At 42.0% G+C, this 24164-nt stretch overlaps 5 protein-coding genes and 2 pseudogenes across 8 annotated transcripts; 5 read left to right on the top strand and 2 right to left on the bottom strand.

Moving 5' to 3' along the window:
- Positions 1-223: 223 nt before the first annotated feature.
- LOC116199616 (mitochondrial import inner membrane translocase subunit TIM17-2-like) lies at positions 224-1393 on the bottom strand. The gene has a single exon (XM_031530053.1). It carries the CDS (start codon positions 1245-1247, stop codon positions 579-581), a length of 669 nt encoding a protein of 222 aa, XP_031385913.1. The 5' UTR covers positions 1248-1393; the 3' UTR covers positions 224-578.
- A 2600-nt stretch (positions 1394-3993) lies between these two features.
- LOC116199614 lies at positions 3994-8877 on the top strand. Of its 2 annotated transcripts, XM_031530048.1 has the most exons (14): positions 3995-4389; positions 4916-4971; positions 5078-5252; positions 5641-5742; positions 5940-6011; positions 6215-6331; positions 6475-6552; positions 6728-6790; positions 6878-6974; positions 7149-7227; positions 7302-7513; positions 7757-7902; positions 8010-8132; positions 8216-8877. In XM_031530048.1, the coding sequence occupies exons 1-14, from the start codon at positions 4303-4305 to the stop codon at positions 8366-8368; spliced, it is 1560 nt and encodes a 519-aa protein (XP_031385908.1). In that variant the 5' UTR covers positions 3995-4302; the 3' UTR covers positions 8369-8877. The 2 variants fall into 2 exon arrangements, with proteins under 2 accessions (XP_031385909.1, XP_031385908.1); XM_031530049.1 differs by lacking the exon at positions 6475-6552 and having other exon boundaries at positions 3994-4389.
- Positions 8878-9082: 205 nt separating this feature from the next.
- Positions 9083-11209, bottom strand: LOC116199618 (cytochrome B5-like protein). Its single transcript, XM_031530056.1, has 6 exons — positions 10993-11209; positions 10804-10903; positions 10629-10669; positions 9992-10069; positions 9765-9856; positions 9083-9311 (listed from the first exon to the last, which is right to left on the bottom strand). The coding sequence occupies exons 2-6, from the start codon at positions 10877-10879 to the stop codon at positions 9245-9247; spliced, it is 354 nt and encodes a 117-aa protein (XP_031385916.1). The 5' UTR covers positions 10880-10903; positions 10993-11209; the 3' UTR covers positions 9083-9244.
- A 1696-nt stretch (positions 11210-12905) lies between these two features.
- LOC116199434 (beta-amyrin 28-monooxygenase-like) lies at positions 12906-13505 on the top strand. Its single transcript, XM_031529779.1, has one exon. It carries the CDS (start codon positions 12906-12908, stop codon positions 13503-13505), a length of 600 nt encoding a protein of 199 aa, XP_031385639.1.
- An 80-nt stretch (positions 13506-13585) lies between these two features.
- LOC116202035 lies at positions 13586-14349 on the top strand (annotated as a pseudogene).
- A 2936-nt stretch (positions 14350-17285) lies between these two features.
- On the top strand, positions 17286-19397 carry LOC116198868 (beta-amyrin 28-monooxygenase-like). Of its 3 annotated transcripts, none has more exons than XM_031529123.1 (3): positions 17286-18386; positions 18583-18719; positions 18805-19397. In XM_031529123.1, exons 1-3 carry the CDS (start codon positions 17396-17398, stop codon positions 19048-19050), a joined length of 1374 nt encoding a protein of 457 aa, XP_031384983.1. In that variant the 5' UTR covers positions 17286-17395; the 3' UTR covers positions 19051-19397. The 3 variants fall into 3 exon arrangements, with proteins under 3 accessions (XP_031384983.1, XP_031384982.1, XP_031384981.1); XM_031529122.1 differs by having other exon boundaries at positions 17288-18386; positions 18858-19397; XM_031529121.1 differs by having other exon boundaries at positions 17296-18386; positions 18583-18770; positions 18858-19397.
- Positions 19398-20010: 613 nt separating this feature from the next.
- On the top strand, positions 20011-22121 carry LOC116198869 (annotated as a pseudogene).
- The last annotated feature ends 2043 nt before the right edge of the window (positions 22122-24164 follow it).

Raw genomic sequence — 24164 nt, 5'->3', positions numbered from 1 at the left:
CTAGTCTGCGAAGAGCTACCCATACGCCGGATACATATGTACCACATATACTGCAAGAATTCTCTGCTGCTCCTAACTATTGTTAATCCAACTCACGAACAACGTGGAGCTCTGATCAATTTCACATCGAATATGAACAAAGGCTGAACTCGAGGTTATGCACAAAAAAAGGTACATAAGTGAACATAAACAATTCAACCAAAAGCCCAACAGGAACGCGATAAAAACTCAAGCTTTCCCTTGCCAATCTCGAATCTAACAGATAGAATCACAAACCAGCTATCGCAGGAAGTCTTGAACCTTCGAGACCAAAACTCACTAAGTTCATCATATCTCAACGAGAAAACATGAGCAAAAACTAATGTAAGCTACACAAGGATGTTGCTCAACCGCAGGGCTACAATTCAATAGCGATTATGTATACTGGAAAGAGATTAAGCAATCACCAATATTGCGTTCTTACACTTATCAAAAAGCCAGAGCCCTGAAAAGCTCAAAGCTCAGTTCTCCGATATTATGCCCCCTAACGGAACACCAAATTAAGCCAACAACTATGAGAATGTAACCCCGAAAACTTATCACTTGTACTCGAAAGAAGGCATGGGCGTATCGTAACTCTCCAGAACCTCGCTCTTTGCTCCGCTGCTTGGCGCCTCCTCCTTCTTCCCTCCGCCGAACCAACCCCCGAACCATGAGCTTGAACCTGAACCAGTATCCGAACTAGAGCTCGAACTTGAAATCGAAGGAATCTGCTGTGATGGGATTTGACCTGGAAACTGCCCCGGAGGGTATGCCCCGGGCTCCTCCATTATTAAGGGAGGAGGAGGCGGCGGGCTCATGAACTTATTCAGCATGATCCCCGCACCTTCGATCAGGCCCAGGAGGACACCACCAAAGAGAGCTGATCGAGCCGACGCGCCAAGCCCTTGGCGCATCTGGAGGAAGCCTCCGGTGGCGGCGCCGGCGAATATCGAGTTCCAGGGATCCTCCTTCTGGCGGACGTAGACCATGGTGCAGTCGAAGGCGGAGAAGAGGCCTCCCCACACTGCGAAGCTGCCACCAACCCGGGGAGCGTTCATGCGCACGGCCTGGGTTCCGCCGGCGAGACGCGCACCACTGGGGGAGTTGTAGGAGCCCTTGATGAAGTGGAAGGCGGAACCGCCGACGGCCCCCATGCCGAAAGCGCCACCGATGTCGTCGAGGATCCGGTCAGGGCAGGGCTCACGAGAGGTTTCCGGGGTCCCCATTACAGCGTCACTGTGATCCTAATCGTCGACCGAGCTCTCGACGCAATCCGGCGAGTCGCCGATTAGGGTTTTCCTATAGAATTTGGGGAGGAGAGAGAATCTTCGGGGGTTCAGCGGAAGGAGGGAGGAGAGAGAAAGGGTGGGTAACTTGGGAAAAGGGCAAGGATGGAAGGCTTTCTCAGGACAGTATTGTCCTTCTCCATGTAAGAAAATTACGAGTTCTGCCCTTGCAGATTCTTTGACCGATTCTTTCTTAATTTCCTTTTTTTCTTTTGAATTTAATTTTTTTGAAAATCATTTGTCCAAGTCCTCTTCTCATTCATCGTAGCAAATTTGTTTAATTCTAGAGGGTTTGGTTCAGTGGTTAAAAAATAGTTCTAGTATTCATCTAATATCGGGTTTGAAATCCCTTAGAGTCAATGGAAATTAATCGAACGAAATCTGGACAACTTGAGTTGATAATTTTTTTTTTGACTGATGATTAATTGCTCTATCACCATTGGGATCGAGCATGATCTCGATTTATCACCGTAAGAAGATGCAGGAAACTGATCGTGGACAGGTCCTGACCGATGAAGCAACTCGGAGCTCAATGTCACTCGCAAACGATGCCGGACCTGATCTCTCAACTGCAACTAGCTACTATACTTCCTTCTGTACTACCTAGTATCGTATCGAATGTCTCTCTGACTATGTGTTTAGAAAGAAGTCAAAAGGCCCATTTAGTTTTCTTCTTAGCCCATTACAAAGATGAGTTATGGGTTCAAGGCCCACAATCATTGGATTAAGCAACAGGCCCCAGAAATTCAACTCTTCTTCCCTAATCATCCCAATCAGCAAGCCCTAAAACCACGACCCGCTCCGATATCCCACATATCGAATGATGAACTAGCGTCGAGGCCGGGGGTTAAGCATTGAACGTCGGGGATGATCATCTCGAACTTGGCTCATGGATCGATTGAGGCATGTACTATAGAGTTGTTCATCAAGCTCGCTGAATTGACGTATTTCAAGTTTTCAACAGTGGAGGTGAGGTCGGTCAAGAATTGAATAATGAAAAATTGGCGCTATCGGTATCAAAGAGTCGGAGAGACCCGATTCGAGAAGTCAAATTGAGTAGTAAAAGAGGCACGACCAGACTCGAAGCGAAATGTGGATAAAATAAGTGCGAATTCCTAAATAAGCAAATTACCGAGTCACAACAAGTCCTAAAGAGATCCTACAAGTGGGGCAGTGGGCACATGCTGAGGAAAGCGTATTGTCTTGTCATGTCGAGCAAATGAATAGCTGGCCACCTTAATTAATCAGCCATGTGATGCAGAGGATGATTATGAAGCCTACCATTCAAACGATTCCAATCGCATAATTCTTCTCCCCATTGATTATGTTCATATGACAAATTATAATCGCATAATATGTGTAAGTACCATATGACGTCATAAAAATAATATGGAATGAGTTATTAAGAAGTTTCGCGAAAAGTTGCATCAACTTTATGAGAACATTCTTTATCGATCATTAAGTACATGGCTGATAACAAAAGATAAAATCATCACATATCTTATACTTCTTATCTTATATCTTACATTTTATACAATTATCCATGTGAAGATTCGATTTTGTATTACCACCTTATTTATAGGCTGTGGTTGAAAAATTGAAAATACTCCATATTTATAATTTAAATATGATATGGTTTGACCTATTAAAAAAAGAGACAAATGACCATATTATCCACTTAATATTTTACATGTCAAGCTCTTTTTATTTTGTTCTCTTATCATAATCTCACGTACTATTATATTATTTTATGTTTCTTTTTAAATCATATCTCCAAGTGTTACTTTTAATTTTTCTTAATCAGTTGTTATAACTGAATCACGGTATGTGGGGATTAGATCGCGCGATATAGGGATATGGTTTTAGTATTCACATTATCGAGCCAAGGCCACGTGTACAATGAAATCAAAGTTTTTTTTAAAAAAGTGATATGGTATGACAATAGCTTTGTTCAATTTGCAAAAATATTGCCAAAAAGAAATTGCAAAAAAGATCCCTCCTCTTATTCAAATCACATTTATTCATCGCAGGTGTCATTTCATATACCTAACAATGATTTTTACGTATACGATACATTGAAAAAAGCTTAATTCTGAAGAATCAGTATCATCACATGGCTGAACAACCACTACTCGAGTAACAAAAAGAAGTGCCATCTCGCCTGAAGCTTATCGTAGCATATTCAGGAAAATTCCGATCTAGATGATGTGATTCATCCATGCATTTGGGTCGGGCGAGAACTCGAAAGCGAGAGAAAGGACCGAATAATGAAGAGAATATGCACTAACCTAGTCCTCATCAAAAGTCATGTGTCATGGGACGGAAATTTATCAATTTTGTAAAAAGAAAAAAAGAAAAAAAGAGAGAGATCCGAATCATAATTCGGCATCTTCCACTTCCCTGCCTCTAATAAAAATCCACTATTAAAATTTGGGCCCAAAAATAGAAGTGGACAAAATAAACACCAATCCAGAAGCGCCACGTCTGATTACGGCCCCACCACTCCCAGCTCATCCGAAGCAATAACCAACCCGCTTCCCTCCCCCATCTAACGGTCTCTGTGTCTTGTCTCTCTCTCTCTGTTACTTTCTCTCTCTATCTCTAAATAATTGTTTGTTTGTCTCTTTTTTTTTTTGTGGTCAAACCGGGGGATCTGTTCCCCGTCTTCCGAATATATAACTCCGCTGTCTATCACTCCATTTTCCTCTTCCCTTTCTCTCTCCTCCTCCTCCTCCTCCTCCTCCGTCGAGCTTCTCTCTCTACCTCCTGCTCTCTCTCGGTCGTCCATGGCGATCTGAATAATCATCCTTCCTTCAGAGGACACAAGGGGACGGGACCGTACAGCCGAAATCTAGGGCTCCTGCTTCGCGGTTTTGGCTCCGGTTTTTGGTAATTCTCTCGCCTTGCGCTTCCGGCACAGGGAGAGGAAGGAGCAGGGGAAGGTGAAAGAGGTAGAGAGAGACGGGTAGGGAGACGGCGGGCGGGTGGGGGCACAATGTCGGCATTGGACTCCATTGATTCCTTCCTCTTCTCTCTCAGCAGAGCGTTCTGCAGCCCGCTCGCTGTTTTCGTTCAGATCCAGGTCAGTTCCTCTTCCGTCGTTTCTGTATCCTTTCTCCCTGCAATTCCGATCTGTCACAGAACCATCCGCTCGTTGGGGGGAAATTTTAAAATTTTTCTTCTCGTACAAGCTGACCAGAATAGAGCTGTTCCCGAAAATCTCGAGGTACCTGGTCGCGTTCTAATATCCAATTTGTTGAGTGTCTCGATGTTCTCATTTCAATGGGTACAATCAACGGCATTTTTTTATTTGGTGTATAGATGGTCGTGTCGTATCGCATGCTCAAGAATGTGGGATATTGCCCAAGCTACTGGCTGGCTCTTTCAGCTATTAATTTTTCCTTTATAAAAAAAAAGGACATCTTTTTAGCTATCTTTTTTCAGTTTACTCGATTCCTTGATGGCATCGCATTGTGAATCAAGTTACGCCATGTCGTGGATTCTATATATGTGATCCATTTAACTTTGTTTTAGTCGTCGCTGATGGTCTGCAATTTGTTCTGGATCATTACTGCTGACCAACAAAGAATCATTTATTGCCATTGCAGGGATGTCTCATATGCTTAATTCTAGCCTTGGGATGGGCTCTGGCTGCTTATGTCAGGTAGGGAGATTGTATGATCATCGGCAGCATATTCAGTGAAACCATTAACATGTTTTCACTGTAAGAATACAAGGTTGACCCTGTCCTTTGTATCATGGACATACAGGAACCGGGAAATCAGACGGATGAAGGATAGCACGAGACGAGGCAATAGCTTTGCATTTCTTTGTCACGATATCAATGAGCTTGAGCACTCCAGGCAGGCTCAGCTACCGCGGGTTTCCGTTGTGATGCCCTTGAAGGGGTTTGGAGAGCACAATTTGCACAATTGGAGAAGTCAGGTTAGATTTCTTTGGGGCAACTGAAGGTTGGTCAGCGACGCATCTTGTCTTTCATTTGGTTATTTTTCCTAATGCCGTGATTGTGGAATTCGATATGCAACAATACACCAAAGTTAATACACTGGTTCTTCAGTATATCCGAGGTTTCTGGGCTGTGGCTTTGTCTTAGAGCTTTCTAAACAAATTACTCTTCTAGAAGAGAGAAACGGTACTTACAATTTTTGTGGTGCCCACTTATGAATTGGTGACAGCGATGTTAAGGGCCAGACAAAGTCACTTCTGGTTACAAGGAAGGGAGAAGTTCTATCATTATGATATATGTCCAGTCATAGTCATATTAGTACTGATATATGTCCAGTCATAGTCATATTAGTTTGGTCAAATGCAGATCACATCTCTTTATGGTGGTCCTCTCGAATTTATTTTCATTGTGGAAAGTACAGAAGACCCTGCTTACCATGCTGTATCTTTGTTGATATCAGATTTTCAGGTAAATTTACTGTCTCTCTCTTCCTAGATTCTCTTTGTTGTCCCTTAATTTTGCCTTGTAAAATTACCCAAAAAAGAAGAAGTGTAGATCTGCAGAACCGCAACTTTATCACATCAATTCACATATGCACGTTTGCCTTGTCTTCCTTGCAATGCTCATAAGTCATTCCTGATCTTCTGCTTGTTCAACATGCACAGGGTGAAGTTGATGCAAAGGTTATTGTAGCTGGTTTGTCGACAACCTGTAGTCAGAAAATTCATAATCAGTTGGTAAGTAACCTGGCAAAAGATTTTGTGAATCCAATTAATGGGGCCGGGAACTTTTTTCGATGTCTTGTATTGTGCGATTCATGGTTTTGTGGGGTCTTCATAAAAAATTTGGGGTGAATAATCACAGTGATGACAAACAGGAAATTCTGTGAACTGTTTATTGGCATGTCAATTCTGCTTGAACTCTGTTTTGTCTTCTGAAGGTTGGGGTTGAGAACATGCATAAAGATAGCAAGTATGTGCTATTTTTGGATGATGATGTTCGACTGCATCCTGGATCAATAGGAGCCCTCACTGCTGAGATGGAGAAAAACCCTGAGGTATTGCTAGAAACTTTTACATACTGCAATAGTCATATGCTTTCTTATTATTATCGTTGCCTCTCATTCTTCTTTCACTAGTCGTAACTATCTTTGATTGTGTGAAAAATCTTATTGGTTTTTCCCTTGGGGCTTACACGCAGATATTTATTCAGACTGGATACCCCCTTGATTTGCCATCTGGAAGTCTAGGGAGTTACTGCATATACGAGTACCACATGGTATCTCACTTGTATATATTTCAAATATCAAAATGTAAAATATGTAATGTATGGTATATATTCTCAATTACCTACGTGTCCTGTGGATGTGCTGTTGCATTCTAAAATTTTTCAAATGAGATCAGTTCTAGTATTGTCATCTTAATGGAATATTCTCCTATGGTTACCTCTGCAGCCTTGTTCAATGGGCTTTGCTACTGGTGGAAGAACATTCTTTCTGTGGGGCGGTTGTATGATGGCAAGTAGTATTTACTCGTTACAATTTTTTAAGTGCTACCTGTTATATTCTTCTCTTCTTATTGTTTCAGATAATGTCTTTTTCCAGATGCACGCAGATCATTTCAGATACGACCACTGTGGTGTGGTGTCAGGACTTAGAGATGGTGGATATTCTGATGATATGACTCTTGCCGCCATAGCTGGTAAATAAGTTGTGACAAAATTAAAATCCAACACCAGATCTAAAATTAGGACTTTCCTAAACCGAGTTATGGACTTCTGGTTGTTTCCATTAGCTTTTCTTTACTTTTTGCCACCTTTCCACTTTCAACAGACTTTTTTATCTTTTACTGATCTGTGCTTTTGGACTGCTCCAGGGGCTCATAAGAAACTTATTACATCTCCACCTGTTGCTGTTTTTCCTCACCCACTCTCCAGTGATCTTAGCTTTTCTAGGTTTGTGAGATCCTTCTCATGCAATTTTATCTCTCTGATATGATCCCGTTCTGACTTTTTCTCTTTTTATTCAGATACTGGAATTATTTGAGGAAGCAGACCTTTGTCTTGGAATCTTATACCACAAAAGTTAATTGGATAATGAACCGTGCCCTCTTTACTTCCCATTGCTATCTTTCTTGGGGATTCGTCGCACCCTACCTTATGGCCGTGGTTCATGTTACTGCTGCTCTGCGAGTCTATGTTAAAGGTTATAGACTTGAGGAGACCAGCTTGACTTCAACGGGTGAGCACTCTTTTGCACTTTTAGTGATCCAGAGCAAGGGATCAGATGATAAATAAAAGCATGACCAAATTTTGTGCGCTTGTTATTCAACCTCTCACTCTAACTGCCAAATGGGTTGTACTTCAGGCTTAAGATGTTTTAGCCATAGGACTCTATCAGCCATCTTCAGAATCACTTGACGTCAGACTCTGCCCATCATTGCAGCTTATCTTTTCCTCATTGCTTTCGTTACTCTCTTCCCAGGGTTACTGATGGTGACCTGCCTAGCAGCGTGCACTCTCACGGAACTATTTTCAATGTGGAACTTGACAAGAATAGAGGTTGAACTTTGCAATTTGCTCTCACCTGAGGCACCCAAGCTCTCGCTTGCTTCCTATAACTGGTCCCTCGTGAGTATCTCTAGTCACTTCATGTGCCAGGAATGATCCTATATTGAATACTCACTAGGCTTGTTGATTGGTTACTAACACGAGGTTGAATCTTCTTGATTGATCAGGTTTTTATTGCGATGCTGGTGGATAATTTCTTATACACTATCAGTGCTGTCCGTTCACACTTTTCTCAGTCCATCAATTGGTCGGGCATTCGGTACCACCTGAAAGATGGAAAGATAAGCAAAGTAGGACTGTGTGTTGCTTGGATGATATACTTTATGAACAACTAGTGTTGCTGTCATATTTATGTACTCGGTCTTTCTGGCAGATTGACAGGAGCAAGAATATGGGTCCCAAATTTACCGATTTAGGAGGGAAGAACTTATACGGGAAGAAAGGATTGCCACCTAAGGGCTCGTTCGTTATCTCACTGGCCCGAAGCTTGGCCCAATGGCGCCAGCCGAAGAAATACGATGTGTAGCTCACAGAATTCTCGGTACTCACGTTCCAATTGTCGGGAGGGCGTGGGAGTGGCGGCAAGGACTGCTGAAGGAGCAACAGTGTGGACTCTTTCGACCCCGACATTCGGGACAATCCTTTAGGCCTCAGCAATTGGTGTTTGTCTGGTTCGGACTATCTTATTCTTATTGGGGGTTCATATTTGTTCATTTGTTGATCGATCTTCTTTCTCATTCAACCATTGTTCATTCACCTTCAGCCTCTCTCCACCAGTCCGGGCTAATTTTGCGAGTTCGTATTGTTGTATAAGTTATGAATACAAGTTATGTCTCATAGTGCGTAGCATGTAGGAGTCGAAGAATAGGGTCTCTATGCATTCAAGGTGTGGTGTGGAATAGAAGTTGAACTCTGATCTGAAGATGGGAAGAAAAGGGTGGTCTCTGGTTCTTTTGTCTCGTAACCAATTTGTATCATTATTAGTGAATGCTTGCTTCTATGGAATCTAGTTAAGTCCACATATTCATTCTTTCATCCTCTTCTCTTTGGGTGTGATATTCATTTTGGCACATTCTTCATTCTCACTCAATGCCTTCAAAGGTGCCCCCCCCCAAGAGGTTCACTTCCAAGTTCCAACTATAAACCCGAAGCTCCATGGTAGATGCAAAACTCGTTGACCTGTAATCTTCCTGGTCCCGGGGCCATTGATGTTATGTAAGGATGAAATCCAAACACTCGATTCACGCATCCAATTGGAGGATATTGTCTATTCTGCAACGTTCTCTTTTAAGAGGATTCAATCCGAAATACAAATAAGATGGGAGAAGAAATGCTACAGAGAGAGAAAAATGACATCCAAAATGTGTCCGAACAATGCATTTAGGAACAATTGCTAGGAGAGTCATAGCTTGAGATCCCCAATATAGAAATCTTCGATCATGTCGAAGACTCTTGTAGCATGCTGCGGCCTGCATAGGAAGGAGTAGTTAGGTCTTTTCAGAGATAATCCGACAACATAAAAATTAAAGTGAATTTGAGTATGAAAGTAGTAATTATGAACAAGGGTGAAAATAGTAAGCATCGCCGAATAACGATGTTTTAAGGCTTTACGAAATAATGCAAAATAGTTCTCTTGTTAAAGGTAATCAGACTCCTGGTAATTAAGCGTTGGGAACAATAGTATTCAAACGTTTGCAATTTTTGATGAAATTTATAAAGTCCTAATAAAGAAATGGTCCTAAACAAGCTTCCTGAGGACATCCTTTTAACTATGTTAAACTTTATATAAGACTTGAATTTGGATGGACAAATATGCAAGTTTGCAGATCATCTGAATACTTGAATTGGGCAGCTCCACCAATAAAAGAAGTGAAATAGAACAAGACTCATGTACATTCTATTTCGTAAGGATAGAAGCATACCCAAAAAATCCTTCAGTTGAGTCATCTCCCGCATGTGCTAATATGGCATCACCACCAGGGTGCTCCTCCACGTACGAGGTGACATCATAAACCTACAATGTTTGAAATCGAAAAAATAAAAATGCCAAACACAGCAGAGCTAGAGGAAACCATGTGCTGAAGCAGCGGTAAACAATATTCTGACCAAAATCGAGTGGCAAGTGATTTAGCCGTTAAAGAAGTGATACCCTGTTTTTTATGATTATCCAGCAATCGTCCCTCTTGTTGTGGAAGGACACTTCGGCCTTGCTATAGACCTTCGATTCCTAATGTGAATACGAAGACAAGAAACAAGCCAACAGTCATTTCACCTTCTTACCTCAGTTTAACTTCCATTGAGCCAAACTATGTACTCCACTGGTAATCCACAATGATGGCTAACTGAGAGTATCTGATGGACCAAAACAAAGGCATAAAACATAGCCCACGTACGATATCATATTCATTTTGTTTTCTCGGTTCACACTTACATTCAGCAGAGTTAATGTCAAACTCATTTCTTCCAGTGGCGCACTTAATAACGTCACACTCACAAAATTTTCCTTGTTAAACAAGTAAACTCACATATCCACATTTGAGGCGCATAGCAAAGATCTTATTAAAACACACCCTTATCAAAATTACTCACAAGAAACATCTCGAAACCGCGAATTTCAGCATCCATTAACCTATAACTCCTTCTTGTCCCACACGAAAACACCATAGCATGATACAGAATCTCTCAGATATTACGAGCATCGGCAACATCACCCATTCAGGGTATAGCATACACGGAATAATACTAACATTGCAGAGCACGAAAGAGAGAAAATTGTCAAGACCTACCTTCTTACTGTCAGCACTAGACCGAATCTCTTTGCTCTTACCTGCAATTGAAAGGTATATTCAGATCAAAATCATAATCCAGTTGGGTCCTTTCCCTTCAACTCAACCCGGCATTTTCTGAGAATTAATCTCGAAATCTGAACACAACCAAGATAACCAGAGTGAAAGGGAATACTTGATTTCTGGCTCCGCGGGAGCAGTAGAAAAGCGCAGAGAATGCCCAACACCACTGCAACCCCAACAAGCAGCATTGCCTCCACTCAAACTCAGATCCTCTGCTACAAAGATAGCAGAGAAAACTGAGGCCTTGGAGCTGCTTCAACGGTGCAATGATACAGTCGAAAGGTGGATTTTAAATGGTAACCTGATGAATTGGCGATGTGGGTTTTCCGATTACAGCTCGCCTTCGACGGGCGGGAGCTCCGGAGAGTGATCGAGCTTAAAGTTCTTGTGCGGGCGGTGACTGTCTGACAGACAACGGGATCTATCGGTCACGTGACAGATTCAGATTGGCTCCTTTCCCTGTCGTTCTGTTCCGTCCGCCCGCCCACCAGTCTGGGTTGCGCCGAACTTTGAAGATAATTGAGATTTGGCGTTCATTTTATGCTACTTTTTTCAGTTTGCTCCCGAAAGTTTATCTCCTGTCTCAATTTACTCCGCTAGTCTCAGGGCAAGTCCAACGGGGGGTGCCGGTTGGAGTGCCGCCTGCCACGTGGCGGAAAGAGGCACCTCCCCCGGCACTCCCCCGTGCTCGCGTGGCCTGCTCTGGGCCCACATGGCCTGCTTAAATTTTTTTTTTAAAGAAAAGGTAAAAACACATAGAGAGAGGGAGAGAGATGAAAGTAAAGTACTAAAGTGTGTGACACCAAGGTGAGTGCTTTTCCGATACAGTAATTTTTTTTTTTTTTACAGTAACAATGCCCTTGCTTGAAATTGGATGGACAGTTCTGGAAGTTTACCGATCATCTGACTACTTGAACAAATTTGGCCTTTAACAATAACAAGTGAAAGCATCACGAAACCGTGAGATTCAACATCCAGTCAGCTATATCTCCTTCTATAAATCATTATTTTTTTCTTTTTATTGTCATATGAGTGTTTTAAGCTGCCACAAATCATTATTGATAATCAACAAAAATAAATTATCATGTTAGATATTAGATATATATTACTAATGTTAATTTGAATTTTACCAATAAAGTAAGTAAAAAAATTATATTAAAGAGCGCCCGTGTAACCATATATTATAAGAAAATTGTATTTTATATGAATATATATTTTTATATATTGATTTGAGAATTAGTATTTATATGATTAGAAATTATATTTTATCTTAAACAAAAATTCAAAATTATTAAATATTATATTGATAATTAAATATTCTCAAAATGTTTTAAAAAATTGTCAAAATCTTATAAAAAATATTCATTCAATTTTAAAAATTCATATATAATTCTTATGTCCCGTCTCTCTCGCTCATAAGTCAATGCCTACTTTCCTTTCTCTAGCAAATGTATGTATATGTATATGTGTATTTTTTATTATTATAAGGGAGGCTTATGAGTTCAGTACAAGAATGTGAATTATAGCGAAATAAATGAAGCACATACGTCCCACTGATGAGGATTTAATTTAGGACTTCTTGGTTCTTGGTCCGCGTCTTGTGCTAGTACACCGGGACCCTTTTCTCTAAGCATAATGCGTATTTTTTTTGTCGGATATGTATAGTATACGTGTATAAATATACACACTAGGAGGCTCCTCCTTGTCCATCTGGTCTCCTTCGTATACTTTTAACGGCCACTTCATTAGGCTCCTGCAGTTCATTCAGATCCATTTCATAATTAATGGATCTCTTCTACACTTGCGCACTTTACCTCGCCCTCCTTAATCTACCACCAGGCAAGACGGGATATTAGCCAATCATCAGGGAGACCCTGGACTTGGTCATGGCCAACCGCAGCGCCACACCTGACAAGTTTGTCATGGACAGGACCGGCAGGTACTCCTCTGACGTCTTCCGGACCTCTCTGCTGGGCCTGGGCAACAATGTGGCCTTGTTCCGCGGCCCTTCGGGCAACAAGTTCCTCTTCTCTGGTGAGAACAAGTTCGTTTCTGCATGGTGGCCCCGCTCCATGAAGAATGTCATGGAGTTCCCCCGACCCCAACAGCATGGATAACTACTCCATTGACGATGCAGTCGCCAAAACTCGGAGGTTCATTCTCGAGTTCGTCAAGCCTGAAGAGATCCAGCTTTACATACCCATCATGGACTAAATGGCAAGGCAGCACCTGGAAGCTGATTGGCCCCCCCATGAGGATGTCAGGGTCTTCCCACTGCTAAAGAAGGACACCCTTGCCTTGTCCTGTCGTCCCTTAATGAGAGTCCAGGATCCCGCTTGCGTCACTAGGCTTGCGCACACGTTTGCTCTGGCAACCGCCGGCATTATGTTGGCGCCCCTAAACTTTCCAGGGACAGCTTACAACAAGGCGATCCATGCAGGGAAGAGCTTGCGCTTTGATCTGCTGCCCATTATAAAGAGGACGAAAAAGGAGATTATGGAGAACAAGGACATGGTGGCGAAGGACTTCCTGTCCCGGATGCTGCTTGCAGAGGATGAGAATGGCCAGCCAGTCATGAAGGAGACCGAGATTGGTAATACAATCATAACTAAACTCCTTGCAAGCCATGAATCGAGCAGTACCATGATCACATTTGTGGTGAAATACCTTGCCGAGCATCCCAACGTATACGAGCGGGTCTTGAAAGGTACAAGTCGTGTAGATACATTGGCAGCTGCTCACCTGGCCCCACCTCTTCTTCCACATTACAGTCTCTTATTGATTTTCGAAGCTTGTTCAGCTGCAGATCACTGATAGATCGAGTGAAAAATTTTATGTAGGAGAAGAGCAAAAGTCCACGCAGAACTAGCCGTTAATTAATACGTTCTAATGAAAAAAGCACATAAAACTAACGGACTAATCCCCTTTTAATTGATCCCATGTGAGCAGAGCAGATGGAAATTGCGAGGAGCAAAGGCCCGATGAGTTACTCAACTGGGACGACATACAGAAGATGAGGTACTCCTGGATGGTTGCTTGCGAGGTCATGAGGCTGTGCCCCCCTAATCCAGGTGCCTTCCGAGAGGCAATAAAGGATTTCACTTACTCTGGCTTTACCATTCCCAAGGGTCGGAAGGTTAGTTATAAATTATTTTCAGAGGTCATCATGTATCGGATTATATATGTTGTCATGTTAATCTACGGCTTTCTCGCACACACAATGGACGGTACACTCCACTCACAAGGACCCCAAATACTTCCCTGACCCGGAGAAGTTAGATCCTTCAAGATTCGAGGGGAGTGGGCCTGTGCCGTTCACTTTCGTACCCTTCGGAGGAGGACCTCGAACGTGCCCAGGGAAGGAGTATGCACATACTTGTTTTCATGCACAATCTGGTGACCAAGTTCAGATGGAAGACAGCTATCCCTGATGAGAAAATCATCTACAACCCTATTCTGGTCCCTGCCAGCGGTCTTGCTATTCGCATTGAACCTCATATCTACGCCAAGGACTACATGAAGATGATCAGTTCAATAACTCCATGTATCCTTATACATTTATGTGTGGGTGTGTGACCATGGTACACATCTAGGATTTCCCTCAAGTTGTCATTTTTTTTTAGGTCATAAGGGAGACTTATGAGGTTAGTATAATGATAGGAGATAAAGCGAAATAAAGAGACTCATAAGTTCTACTAGTGAGGTTGAAACCCAAGATCTCTTGATTTCAAGTCAGTGCTTTGTACTGTATATTACACTAAACCTTTTTTTTTTCTCAATTGTCATTTTCTTTTACATCCATGAAAATTATATGAAAATCAGCTCGTTGCACTTTTCTTAATAATAATTAAGTAATGTCAAATAATTAAGTATTTTATGTAGAAACTTATTTACTAAAAATTAAAATAATTATACTGTAATGTTGGCAGCGATCATTATTTATGTTTGATAATTTAGTTTACGTTTTGTTAGTATTGCACATTCAAAATTTCATTCCGCCAATGCGATAATAAATTAATTTAACAGAGTCCAGCTACCCCTTCGCAACATTATAGGGGATTTTACTATTCCAGATCAGAATTCACGTGAATGTTGGGAAAATAATTTAGGAAAGCAAAACAACTAAAAATAATTTAAATCGAAAAAATATTTTTAAATTGAAAATTTTTTCAAACATGAAAAGAAACACACAATTTTAAAAATATATGATAATTTCACCCAATATATATATATATATATATATAATATAATATGATAATTAATGTTAAGGCATGTTCAGGAAATATTATATTTTATGCTTGAACATATATAAGTATAGTTGTCAATTAGAAAATAAAAAACCACAAGAGGTAACAATTTACATTTATTCTCATATTTATCAGATAGTATAAATTTGTACCATTAACGCCATATGCATAAAATATCGATTTCTTAGCATATCTATATGTCTAGTGTATATCAGATAGTGTATCTCGTGGGACTGGCTGGCTAATCAGAGATGGAAATCGTGCTCGATTTTGGAAGACAGATGGGTGCCAAATTCTGATTCTCTTATGCAGGCTTTGTCGTCTGTGCTTGAGCATCTTAGGAACAGACCTGTTTGAGACTTTGTCTCTACAGAGGATAGCTGGATGTGGGACTCCTTTGCTCCTTTTGTCGATCAATCCACCCTCCTTCGCATTGCAGGTATCTGTTTCTGCAACTTAGTATGGGGAATGATTCTATCTTTTGGAGATTATCTAGCACGGGCGAGTGCTTGGTTTCCTCTGCATATGAGCTTGTTGCAGGCCATTCTTGGAATTCTCATAAACTGATATGGCAACTCATTTGGTCCTGGGATGGACCCGAGAGAATTCGCCATTTTCTTTGGTTAGTGGTGAAGGATCGGCTTCTCACTAATGAACTCCGTGCACGTCGTAATATTGTTGCCTCTTCCCTGTGCCACAAATGTCACGAGGCTCAGGAAACTCCTATCCATGTGCTCAGGGACTGTGCTTTGACAAGGGCAGTGTGGTCGAGGTTAGTTTCTTCTTGATTTTAGCCGAATTTCTTCAATCGGCCTCTTGATGATTGACTACTTTCGAACCTTTGGGTAAGGGATTTGCCGAGATGGACTGGTATATTTGCTGTCGGGTGTTGGTTGCTGTGGAATTGGAGGAACAAAGAGCATTTCCAGGCCGGCTTCAGAAGGCCTTCCGATGAAGCAGGAGATATCCTTCGTACAGCTCATGCCTTTGCCAAGGCAAGGGAAGCGAAATAGAAATTTTCGCCGGTGTCGGGAAGACAGTGGAAGATGATTCGATGGATTGAACTAGACGCCGGATGGTTCAAATTGAATACAGATGGGGCAGCTTGAGGCAATCGGGGTCCGGCTGGGGCAAGTGGTGTCATCAGAGATTCTTGTGGTAATTGGGTGATGGGATCTATGCACAATATCGGGACTGCCTCGTCGTCACTCGCCGAGATGTGGGGGGTGCGGTCAGGACTCCAAGTCGTGGGACATGGGATGTCGAAAGCTGGTTCTAGAGACCGATTCGACTTCTACTAGGGAACTAATTGCGGGGCAGGTCGTTGGAGGACCCTTTTTGCTGTCTGATGTTCAAAGCTTGTTGGCAAGAGATTGGGAGGTCTCGATGGTCCATACTTACAGGGAAGGCAATTGCTACGTGGATTGGCTAGCGAGGAGAGCTTTATCTTTGCCGTTGGGTTTTCATTTTTTGCCTTCGGTTCCTAATGGCCTAGGTCCTTTGTTGCTAGGTGACATTTCTGGGACCTCCATGCCCCGATACTTTTGCCTGCGCTTTTGCCTCGTTTACGTACCAAAAAAAAAAAAATCCCTTCTTTCTGTATTTCATATAATTTTACATGATAAATGAGGAAATCATTTATGAAATAAATATAGTTTGGACTCTTAACATCAAAGAAAATAATCTCGCAACAACACAGGGAAATATACACACGGCTCACTCATTTCACAGGAAAAGCATAATGTGGTTTACGTGCACTTATTGCCAACGGAGAGCTAGAGGTAATTATATCTGGTCCATAGATGAAACTTTATTCATTGCCCAAGATTAGAAAGAGGCCGGATTACGTACACTTATTATTTGCCAGATTACGCCGAACATAGGCCGCTCAGCTGCCTCCCAATGGTCCCGCAAATCTCTTCATAATCGACATTTCTATCCATAATTCTATTCTGCACCTCACCACTGCTCGACTTACTCCCCGCAATTCCTCCGCATGAATATCAGGCAGCATATTAATTAGGGAGATGTATATATATATATATATATATTGATTCAATTGGTTACGTATGCATCAGATGTATATAAATAAATAATAAGTAATATATTAAAGTATTCGTTAACCTATCATCCATCATGTATAAATAATTTTGCCTTTCGTGAGTCCACCCTCTTCCTCTTGATCCCATGTGGAACACAGGTTAGTTTTTCAACGAGATGTGCAACTTGATCACTCCTTAACATGTCAACCCAAGTTGTTAGTTTTTTTCTTAAATATATAAATGTAATTTAATATATCTTTCCTCGTCGCGTGCTCTCTTAATTGTCAACTAATAATTGCGCATTTACGCTACCCTATCTCCTCTCAGAAGCCTCTGTATGTGTGTATATGTCTATTAGCATTGGCTACTCAGTATCGATCGATCAAGGAGATCATTGAACAGACCGATCTGATCGATGGATCTTTTCGAAACTTGCACGCTTTACATCGCCATCCTCTATGTCTCCCTCTCTCTCACCATCTACCTCGTCCGCAGACATAAATCAGGAGCTGATGGCACAGCCCTTAATCTTCCACCTGGCAGGATTGGATGGCCAATCATCGGGGAGACCCTGGACTTCGTCATGGCTGGTCGCAACGGCACCCCCGAGAAGTTTGTCACAGACAGGACCAGCAGGTACTCCTCTGACATCTTCCGAACCTCTCTGCTGGGCATGGGTGACGTGGCCGTGTTCTGCGGAGCTTCCGGCAACAAGTTCCTCTTCTCTGGTGAGAACAAGTATGTCACCTCGTGGTGGCCCCGCTCCATCAATATGGTCCTGGAGTTCCCCGACCCCGAGGCTGTGGATATGGATAACTTCTACAATAGCGACGCAGTCGCCAAGAGCCGGAGCTTCAATCTCGAGTTTGTCAAGCCTGAAGCGCTCCAGCGTTACATACCCATCATGGACTCCATGGCAAAGCAGCACCTGGAAGCTGATTGGGCCCCATATGGGGAAGTCAGGGCTTTCCCACTGTTAAAAAAGTACACTTTTGCCTTGTCCTGTCGTCTCATAATGAGCATCCATGATCCCGCGCACCTCGCCAGGATTGAGCACAATTTTGCTCTCGTCACCGCTGGTCTCTTGTCGGTGCCCATAAACTTCCCAGGGACTGCTTTCAACAAGGCGGTTCAAGCAGGGAAGAGCATGCGCGAGGACCTGCTGTCCATTATAAACTGTCGGAAGAAGGAGATTGTGGACGAGAAGGATATAGTGGTGAAGGACTTGCTTTCCCGGATGCTGTTGGCGAAAGATGAGAGTGGCCAGCCAATCATGAAGGATACCGAAATTGGTAATACGATCATTGCAAATCTCATTGGAAGCCACGGCACGATCAGTACTACGATAACGTTTGTGATGAACTATCTTGCTGAGTATCCTGATGTCTACAAGCAAGTCTTGAAAGGTAAAATATGTGATCATATATTGCCTTCTTATCATAGTCCCTTATTGATTATTGAAGCTTGCTAACTCAAATTTGTTGTTGAGCACGTACTCGCAATTTTGAAGAAGTATAGCTGTTAAATGAATAAAAGCATGTAAAATTTATAACTGACATGCTAATTAATCCCCTCGCTACCGTCTGGGTTTCGTGTGAGCAGAGCAGACGGAAATTGCGAGGAGCAAAGGGCCCGATGAGTTACTCAACTGGGATGACGTACAGAAGATGAGGTACTCCTGGATGGTTGCCTGTGAAGTCATGAGGCTTTGCCCCGCTGGTCCAGGCGGCTACCGAGAGGTGATAAAGGACTTCACTTACTCCGGCTTTACCATTCCCAAGGGTTGGAAGGTCAGGTTATGAATTAATGTTTTGGTTTTATCAGGGATTGCATATATTAATAATCTGTGTTATAGTTAACACGGATCATGCATTCAGACTCACTGGACTCCATACTCGACGCACAAGGACCCCCAATACTTCCCTGATCCGGAAAAGTTTGATCCCTCAAGATTCAAGGGGAGTGGACCTGTGCCGTACACTTTCGTACCCTTTGGAGGAGGACCTCGAATGTGCCCAGGGAAGGAATATGCCAGGGTACTGGTGCTTGTTGTCATGCACAATCTGGTGACCAATTTCAGATGGAAGAAAACCATCCCCGATGAGAAAATCATCTACAACCCTTTCCCAGTCCTCGTCAGTGGTCTCCCTATCCGCACTGAGCCTCATGCTTAAGCCAAGGACAGTATGTTATGTGATTCGGTTCGTTATATATATCATGTACGGCCCGCATATTTGTGCTTCATGCATGTAAAACTCTAGGATTCCTCTTAAGCTGTCAGTCTCTCTTTTTTCTGCAATGCAATAAGACACGAAGGTCAGTTCAATAATTTCATAGACTCATCATTAAAGTAAGCGAATTCGAGTACTACGGTAATAATTATGTACAAATAATGTCAAAAGTCATTCTTTTTTAAAGCCGGAAATGGACCAAATGGTTCTGAGGACACTTTTTGAACTTTGTTCATCTTTATTTGTAAGAATGCCACTGCTTGGAATCGGATGGACATATGCAAGTTTACTGATAATCTGAATATTTGAATAAATATGGCCTTTAGCAAGTAAAACTCCCTGGTCAAAAACTCTAACACAAGAAATATCTCGAAACACACGATCCTTCTTCTCCCACAGGAAACACAACATTCCGCGATAAACAATCACTCGAAGACACTGGACATCGGCGGGGACACTTTCATCACCTATCCTAGCTAGTCTACAGAAGCAGAGAACACACTGAAGACTAAGCATAAATACATACAGTGCACGAAAAAGATTATTTGCGGTTTGGATCATCCTTTCCTCTGATTGTTATGTGGCGCTTTCTCTGCCATATACTCCACGCTTGCTTCTATCCTTTCCTTCTGCTAATCAGACTCTTTAACCTATCTTTTACCAAATTGTAGTCAAGATATGGAGAGGGAGAGAGATGCGAGGTGGACGTTTCACATATGAAACAGAAGTTAGATTTTCAAATCTAAAATGAGATTTGCTGATGTGCAACACTATCATCCCTCTAAAGTTTTGTTTCAAATGCATCAGCAAATTAATAATCTTTAACACATAAAGTATTCGTTGACATATCGACAATCGTCGGATGAGTCCTTATTTTAGCAGGGAGCTAATTTTCCCTCCAATCCGATGGCTGTCAATGATGAGTCCTTGTGCATGTATAATTTATATGTGCAATCTGATATATATAAACACTCGCTAGGAGGCTCCTCCTTGTCGATCTCTTTGCTAAACTTTACCATTAATTTGGCTCCTCAGTTCATTGAGAACCATCTGAATATATACTTAATGGATCTCTTCTGCACTTGCGTGCTGTACCTCGCCATCCTCTCTCTCACCATCCACCTCGTCCGTAAGCATAAAGCAAAAGCTCATGGCACCACTGACCTCCTTAATCTCCCACCAGGAAAGACCGGATATTGGCCGATCATCAGGGAGACCCTGGACTTTGTCATGGCCGGTTGCAGCAGCACCCCGGAGAAGTTTGTCACAGATAGGACCAGCAGGTACTCCTCTGATGTCTTTCGGACCTCTCTGCTGGGCGTGGGTGAGAATGTGGCCATTTCTGCGGAGCTCCTGGCAACAAGTTCCTCTTTTCTGGCGAGAACAAGTATGTTACCTCGTGGTGGCCCCGTTCCATGATGAAGGTCACTCAGTTCCCGGAGGATGCGGATGACTACACCAAAGATGCAATGACTAAGATGCGGACCTTCATTCCTGAGTTTGTCAAGCCCGAAGCGCTCCAGCGTTACATACCCATCATGGACTCCATGGCAAAGCAACACCTGGAAGCTGATTGGGCCCCTTACAAGGAAGTCAGGGTCTTCCCCCTGTTAAAAAAGTATACCTTTGCCTTGTCCTGTCGTCTCTTAATGAGCGTCCGGGATCCCGCTTAAGTTGATCGGCTTGACCGCAAATTTGCCCTCGTCACCGCTGGTCTCTTGTAGGTGCCCATAAACTTTCCAGGGACTGCTTACAACAAGGCAATCCAAGCAGGGAAGACGATGCGATCCGACTTGCTGTCCATTATAAGGAGGAGGAAAAAAGAGATTATGGAGAAGGACTTGGTGGCCAATCACTTGCTGTCCCGGATGCTGCTTGCGGAGGATGAGAATGGCCGGCCAGTCATGAAGGAGACTGATATTAGTCATACGATCACATTCGTGGTGAAATATCTTGCCGAGTATCCCGATGTCTATGAGCAGGTCTTGAAGGTAAAAGTAGCTTTCATTTATTGGCATCTGCTCCACGTCATCCTTCGTGTTACAGTCTCTTACTAATTTTTTAAGCTTGCTTAGCCACAGATATATCACTGATTGAGCGAAAATTTAAGTAAGACGGGGAGCCAAAGTCTATGAGGGAACTAACCAACGGTTGATTAATGAACAAAATCACATCAAATGATGGACTAATCTCCTTGTCGGTCCACCTATGAGCAGAGCAAATGGAAATTGCGAGGAACAAAGGCCCCGATGAGTTACTCAACTGGGAAGACATACAGAAAATGAGGTACTCCTGGATGGTTGACCGCGAGGCGATGAGGCTGTCCCCAGGTGCCTTCCGGGAGGCAATAACGGACTTCACTTACTCGGGCTTTACCATTCCCAAGGGTTGGAAGGTTAGTTATAATTAACTTAATTTCTGAGATCATGCATGTTATTTTTACAATGTTAACGTACAGTTTTCTTGCAGACTCATTGGACTGTACGCTCCACGCACAAGGATCCCAGATACTTCCCTGACCCGGAGAGGTTTGATCCTTCAAGATTCGAGGGGGGTGGGCCTGCGCCGTTCAGTTTCGTACCCTTTGGGGGAAGACCTCGAATGTGCCTGGGGAAGGAGTATGACAGGGTACAGATACTTGTTTTCATGCACAATGTGGTAACCAAGTTCAAATGGAAGAAGGCTATCCCCGATGAGAAAATCATCTACAGCCCTAATCCGGTCCCTGCCGGCAGTCTTCCTATTCGTATTGAGCAGCATATCTAAGCCAAGGACTACATAGGATGATCAGTTCGATAATTCCATGGACCCATATATGTGTCTCTAAGACCATTGTATCATTGTATGCATCAAGAAAGCGTGTGCGCGCATAAATCCGTGAAAATTGCGAAAAGTCAATTGAGATTACGGTTGGATTGTCTTTGACTCGGCCGGGAAGATGGATTAGTCGATCCAGACACCAGCGTCTTCGGTAGGTGCGATTATAGAATCTCATTGGTGACGTCATCGCGTGGATATACCCGTGAGTAGTTTTGAACTAACTAATCGACGAGTACCAGAATTTGTCATTTGTGGATACAAATTCGAAGGTTTTTTTATTCTTTCAAAGATTCAACGACCGGAGTTCGCAATTCCAAACTCGTGCAGTTGGAAGTCAAAAGAAAAGGGCAGCAGACAAATCTTCCTCTTTCATTTTTTTTTTCATTTATTTAATTATTGAGAACAAAAAGGGACAACTTCGGAAGATGGAAATGATCAATCAATTGACGCCGACAACACCCACTCGTTTTTTTGTGGACAACTTTCGTGCGCATTGCCTATGACCACACCAAACTTTATACATTTCCATGTTTATCAACAAATCAAATTAAAAAAAGAAGAAGAAGGAATTGATTGATTTAGAAATTGCCAAGACAATTGAGAAAAAAGAAGAGAGAGAGGTTGCATCCAAATACCCAGCCGCCAAGAATCAATCGAAAAAAAAATTCCCAGCAGCTCGTGCATGACGGCATGATGCACACAGTATGGGTGTACATATTTTCCCTTCTAATCTATATACATATGAAAACTGTGTGATGGTGAAGCCATACCCAATATGGATGGCAGTATTTTGTATATATATATATAGATAATTGTACAAAATTATAATTGCGGTCTCCATAATGTGAAGATATCACATATAAAAAGTTTATATCGTATAAAAAGTTATTTGGATTTTACAATGATTACAAACTAAAAAAATCACGAGTTTTGAAATAATATAAAATTATATGCTTTACTACAAGGAAAAATTATATTCTCTTATGTACGTAAAAATGTATCAAGTCTTAAATTAGTATAATAAAGTGAAATAATTTAAATTAAGTTAAAACTCAAAATAAACATAAATTTTTATATTTTAATTAGAAAGAAATTAATTCTTCAAAATATATTGAATTTTAACTTATCAGTATACTAGATTGAATTGACTAGTTTTATGTTAAGCCACATACTCGTGGTTATGAAGAGTAGACGATGGAAGTCGCGAGAAGCAAACCATAACCAAGAAGTTCCTCGATCGAATCATCTCCCACATCCTGCGCTGCTACAGTATGGCATCACCCCCGGGGTGCTCCTCCCCGGACGGGGTGAAATCATAAGCCTACAATGTTAATGATTGAAAAAAATCAAATAATACAAAAACAGAGCAGTACTAGAAGAATGCATTGTCTTCATGAGAGACAATGTCCTGATCAAAATTGAGTGGCAAGTGAAGAAGCTGTCTCAGTCAGGAGCAGTACATTATTCTTGATGAATATCCAGCAATCATCTCTCTCGTGGTGCAAGAAATCTTTCGAGTTTGCTGTAGACCTTTGATTCGTTCCTATTGTAAATGCGAAGGCAAGAGACAATTTCTTATCATTCATTTAACAATTCTATCGAGCAAAATCTCGTAGGTCTCCTAATTTACTGGTAAATCCACCACAACGGCTAATTGAGAGTATATGTGCATGATGGACCAAAACAGAGGCATAAAACACATCCACATACAATGTCATATTCTTTTTGTTTCGCGCTTCATACTTCGATTCAGCACGGACAACATTAATGACGATCTCGTTTCTTCCAGAAGCGTGCTTAATCATTTCATTCACGCAAAATTGATCAGGTTAAGTCAGATGAATCCGTGCTTCAACAAGTAAAACTCGCAGAGCGTATCTATGGAAGTGCATTTATAGCACCTTGTTTTGAACCAAACTAAATTAACCACGATATACATCTCGAAACCATGAGTTTCGGCATCCGTTAACCTATATCTCCTTCTTTTCCCAGACGAAATCATGATATATAATTATTTGGAGAGATCATGCATGGACATTGGTGACCCCGTTTCAATCACCCATCCCAGTGTAAACTTGCAGAGCATGCACTGAAGTTATACAGAGCATGAAAAAGAGAAAATTGTCATGATCA

The sequence above is a fragment of the Punica granatum genome, chromosome 3, assembly GCF_007655135.1.
Source record: "Punica granatum isolate Tunisia-2019 chromosome 3, ASM765513v2, whole genome shotgun sequence".
In the NCBI taxonomy this organism is placed as follows: domain Eukaryota; kingdom Viridiplantae; phylum Streptophyta; class Magnoliopsida; order Myrtales; family Lythraceae; genus Punica; species Punica granatum.
Note: the sequence above shows the minus strand (reverse complement) of the source record. Positions and strands in the feature narration are given on the sequence as shown.

Excerpts from the sequence above, each read along its gene's own strand:
- LOC116199616 (XM_031530053.1), bottom strand. The coding sequence starts at position 1,247 with ATGGGGACCCCGGAAACCTCTCGTGAGCCCTGCCCTGACCGGATCCTC.
- LOC116199614 (XM_031530048.1), top strand. The coding sequence starts at position 4,303 with ATGTCGGCATTGGACTCCATTGATTCCTTCCTCTTCTCTCTCAGCAGA. Across the intron at positions 6,975-7,148 it reads GACTCTTGCCGCCATAGCTG|GGGCTCATAAGAAACTTATT; the intron begins GTAAATAAGTTG and ends GGACTGCTCCAG. Across the intron at positions 7,228-7,301 it reads AGTGATCTTAGCTTTTCTAG|ATACTGGAATTATTTGAGGA; the intron begins GTTTGTGAGATC and ends CTTTTTATTCAG.
- LOC116199618 (XM_031530056.1), bottom strand. The coding sequence starts at position 10,879 with ATGCTGCTTGTTGGGGTTGCAGTGGTGTTGGGCATTCTCTGCGCTTTT. Across the intron at positions 9,857-9,991 it reads GGATAATCATAAAAAACAGG|GTTTATGATGTCACCTCGTA; the intron begins GTATCACTTCTT and ends CAAACATTGTAG. Across the intron at positions 9,312-9,764 it reads TCAACTGAAGGATTTTTTGG|GCCGCAGCATGCTACAAGAG; the intron begins GTATGCTTCTAT and ends CTTCCTATGCAG.
- LOC116199434 (XM_031529779.1), top strand. The coding sequence starts at position 12,906 with ATGGCAAGGCAGCACCTGGAAGCTGATTGGCCCCCCCATGAGGATGTC.
- LOC116198868 (XM_031529121.1), top strand. The coding sequence starts at position 17,396 with ATGGATCTTTTCGAAACTTGCACGCTTTACATCGCCATCCTCTATGTC. Across the intron at positions 18,387-18,582 it reads CTACAAGCAAGTCTTGAAAG|AGCAGACGGAAATTGCGAGG; the intron begins GTAAAATATGTG and ends TCGTGTGAGCAG. Across the intron at positions 18,771-18,857 it reads CCATTCCCAAGGGTTGGAAG|ACTCACTGGACTCCATACTC; the intron begins GTCAGGTTATGA and ends TCATGCATTCAG.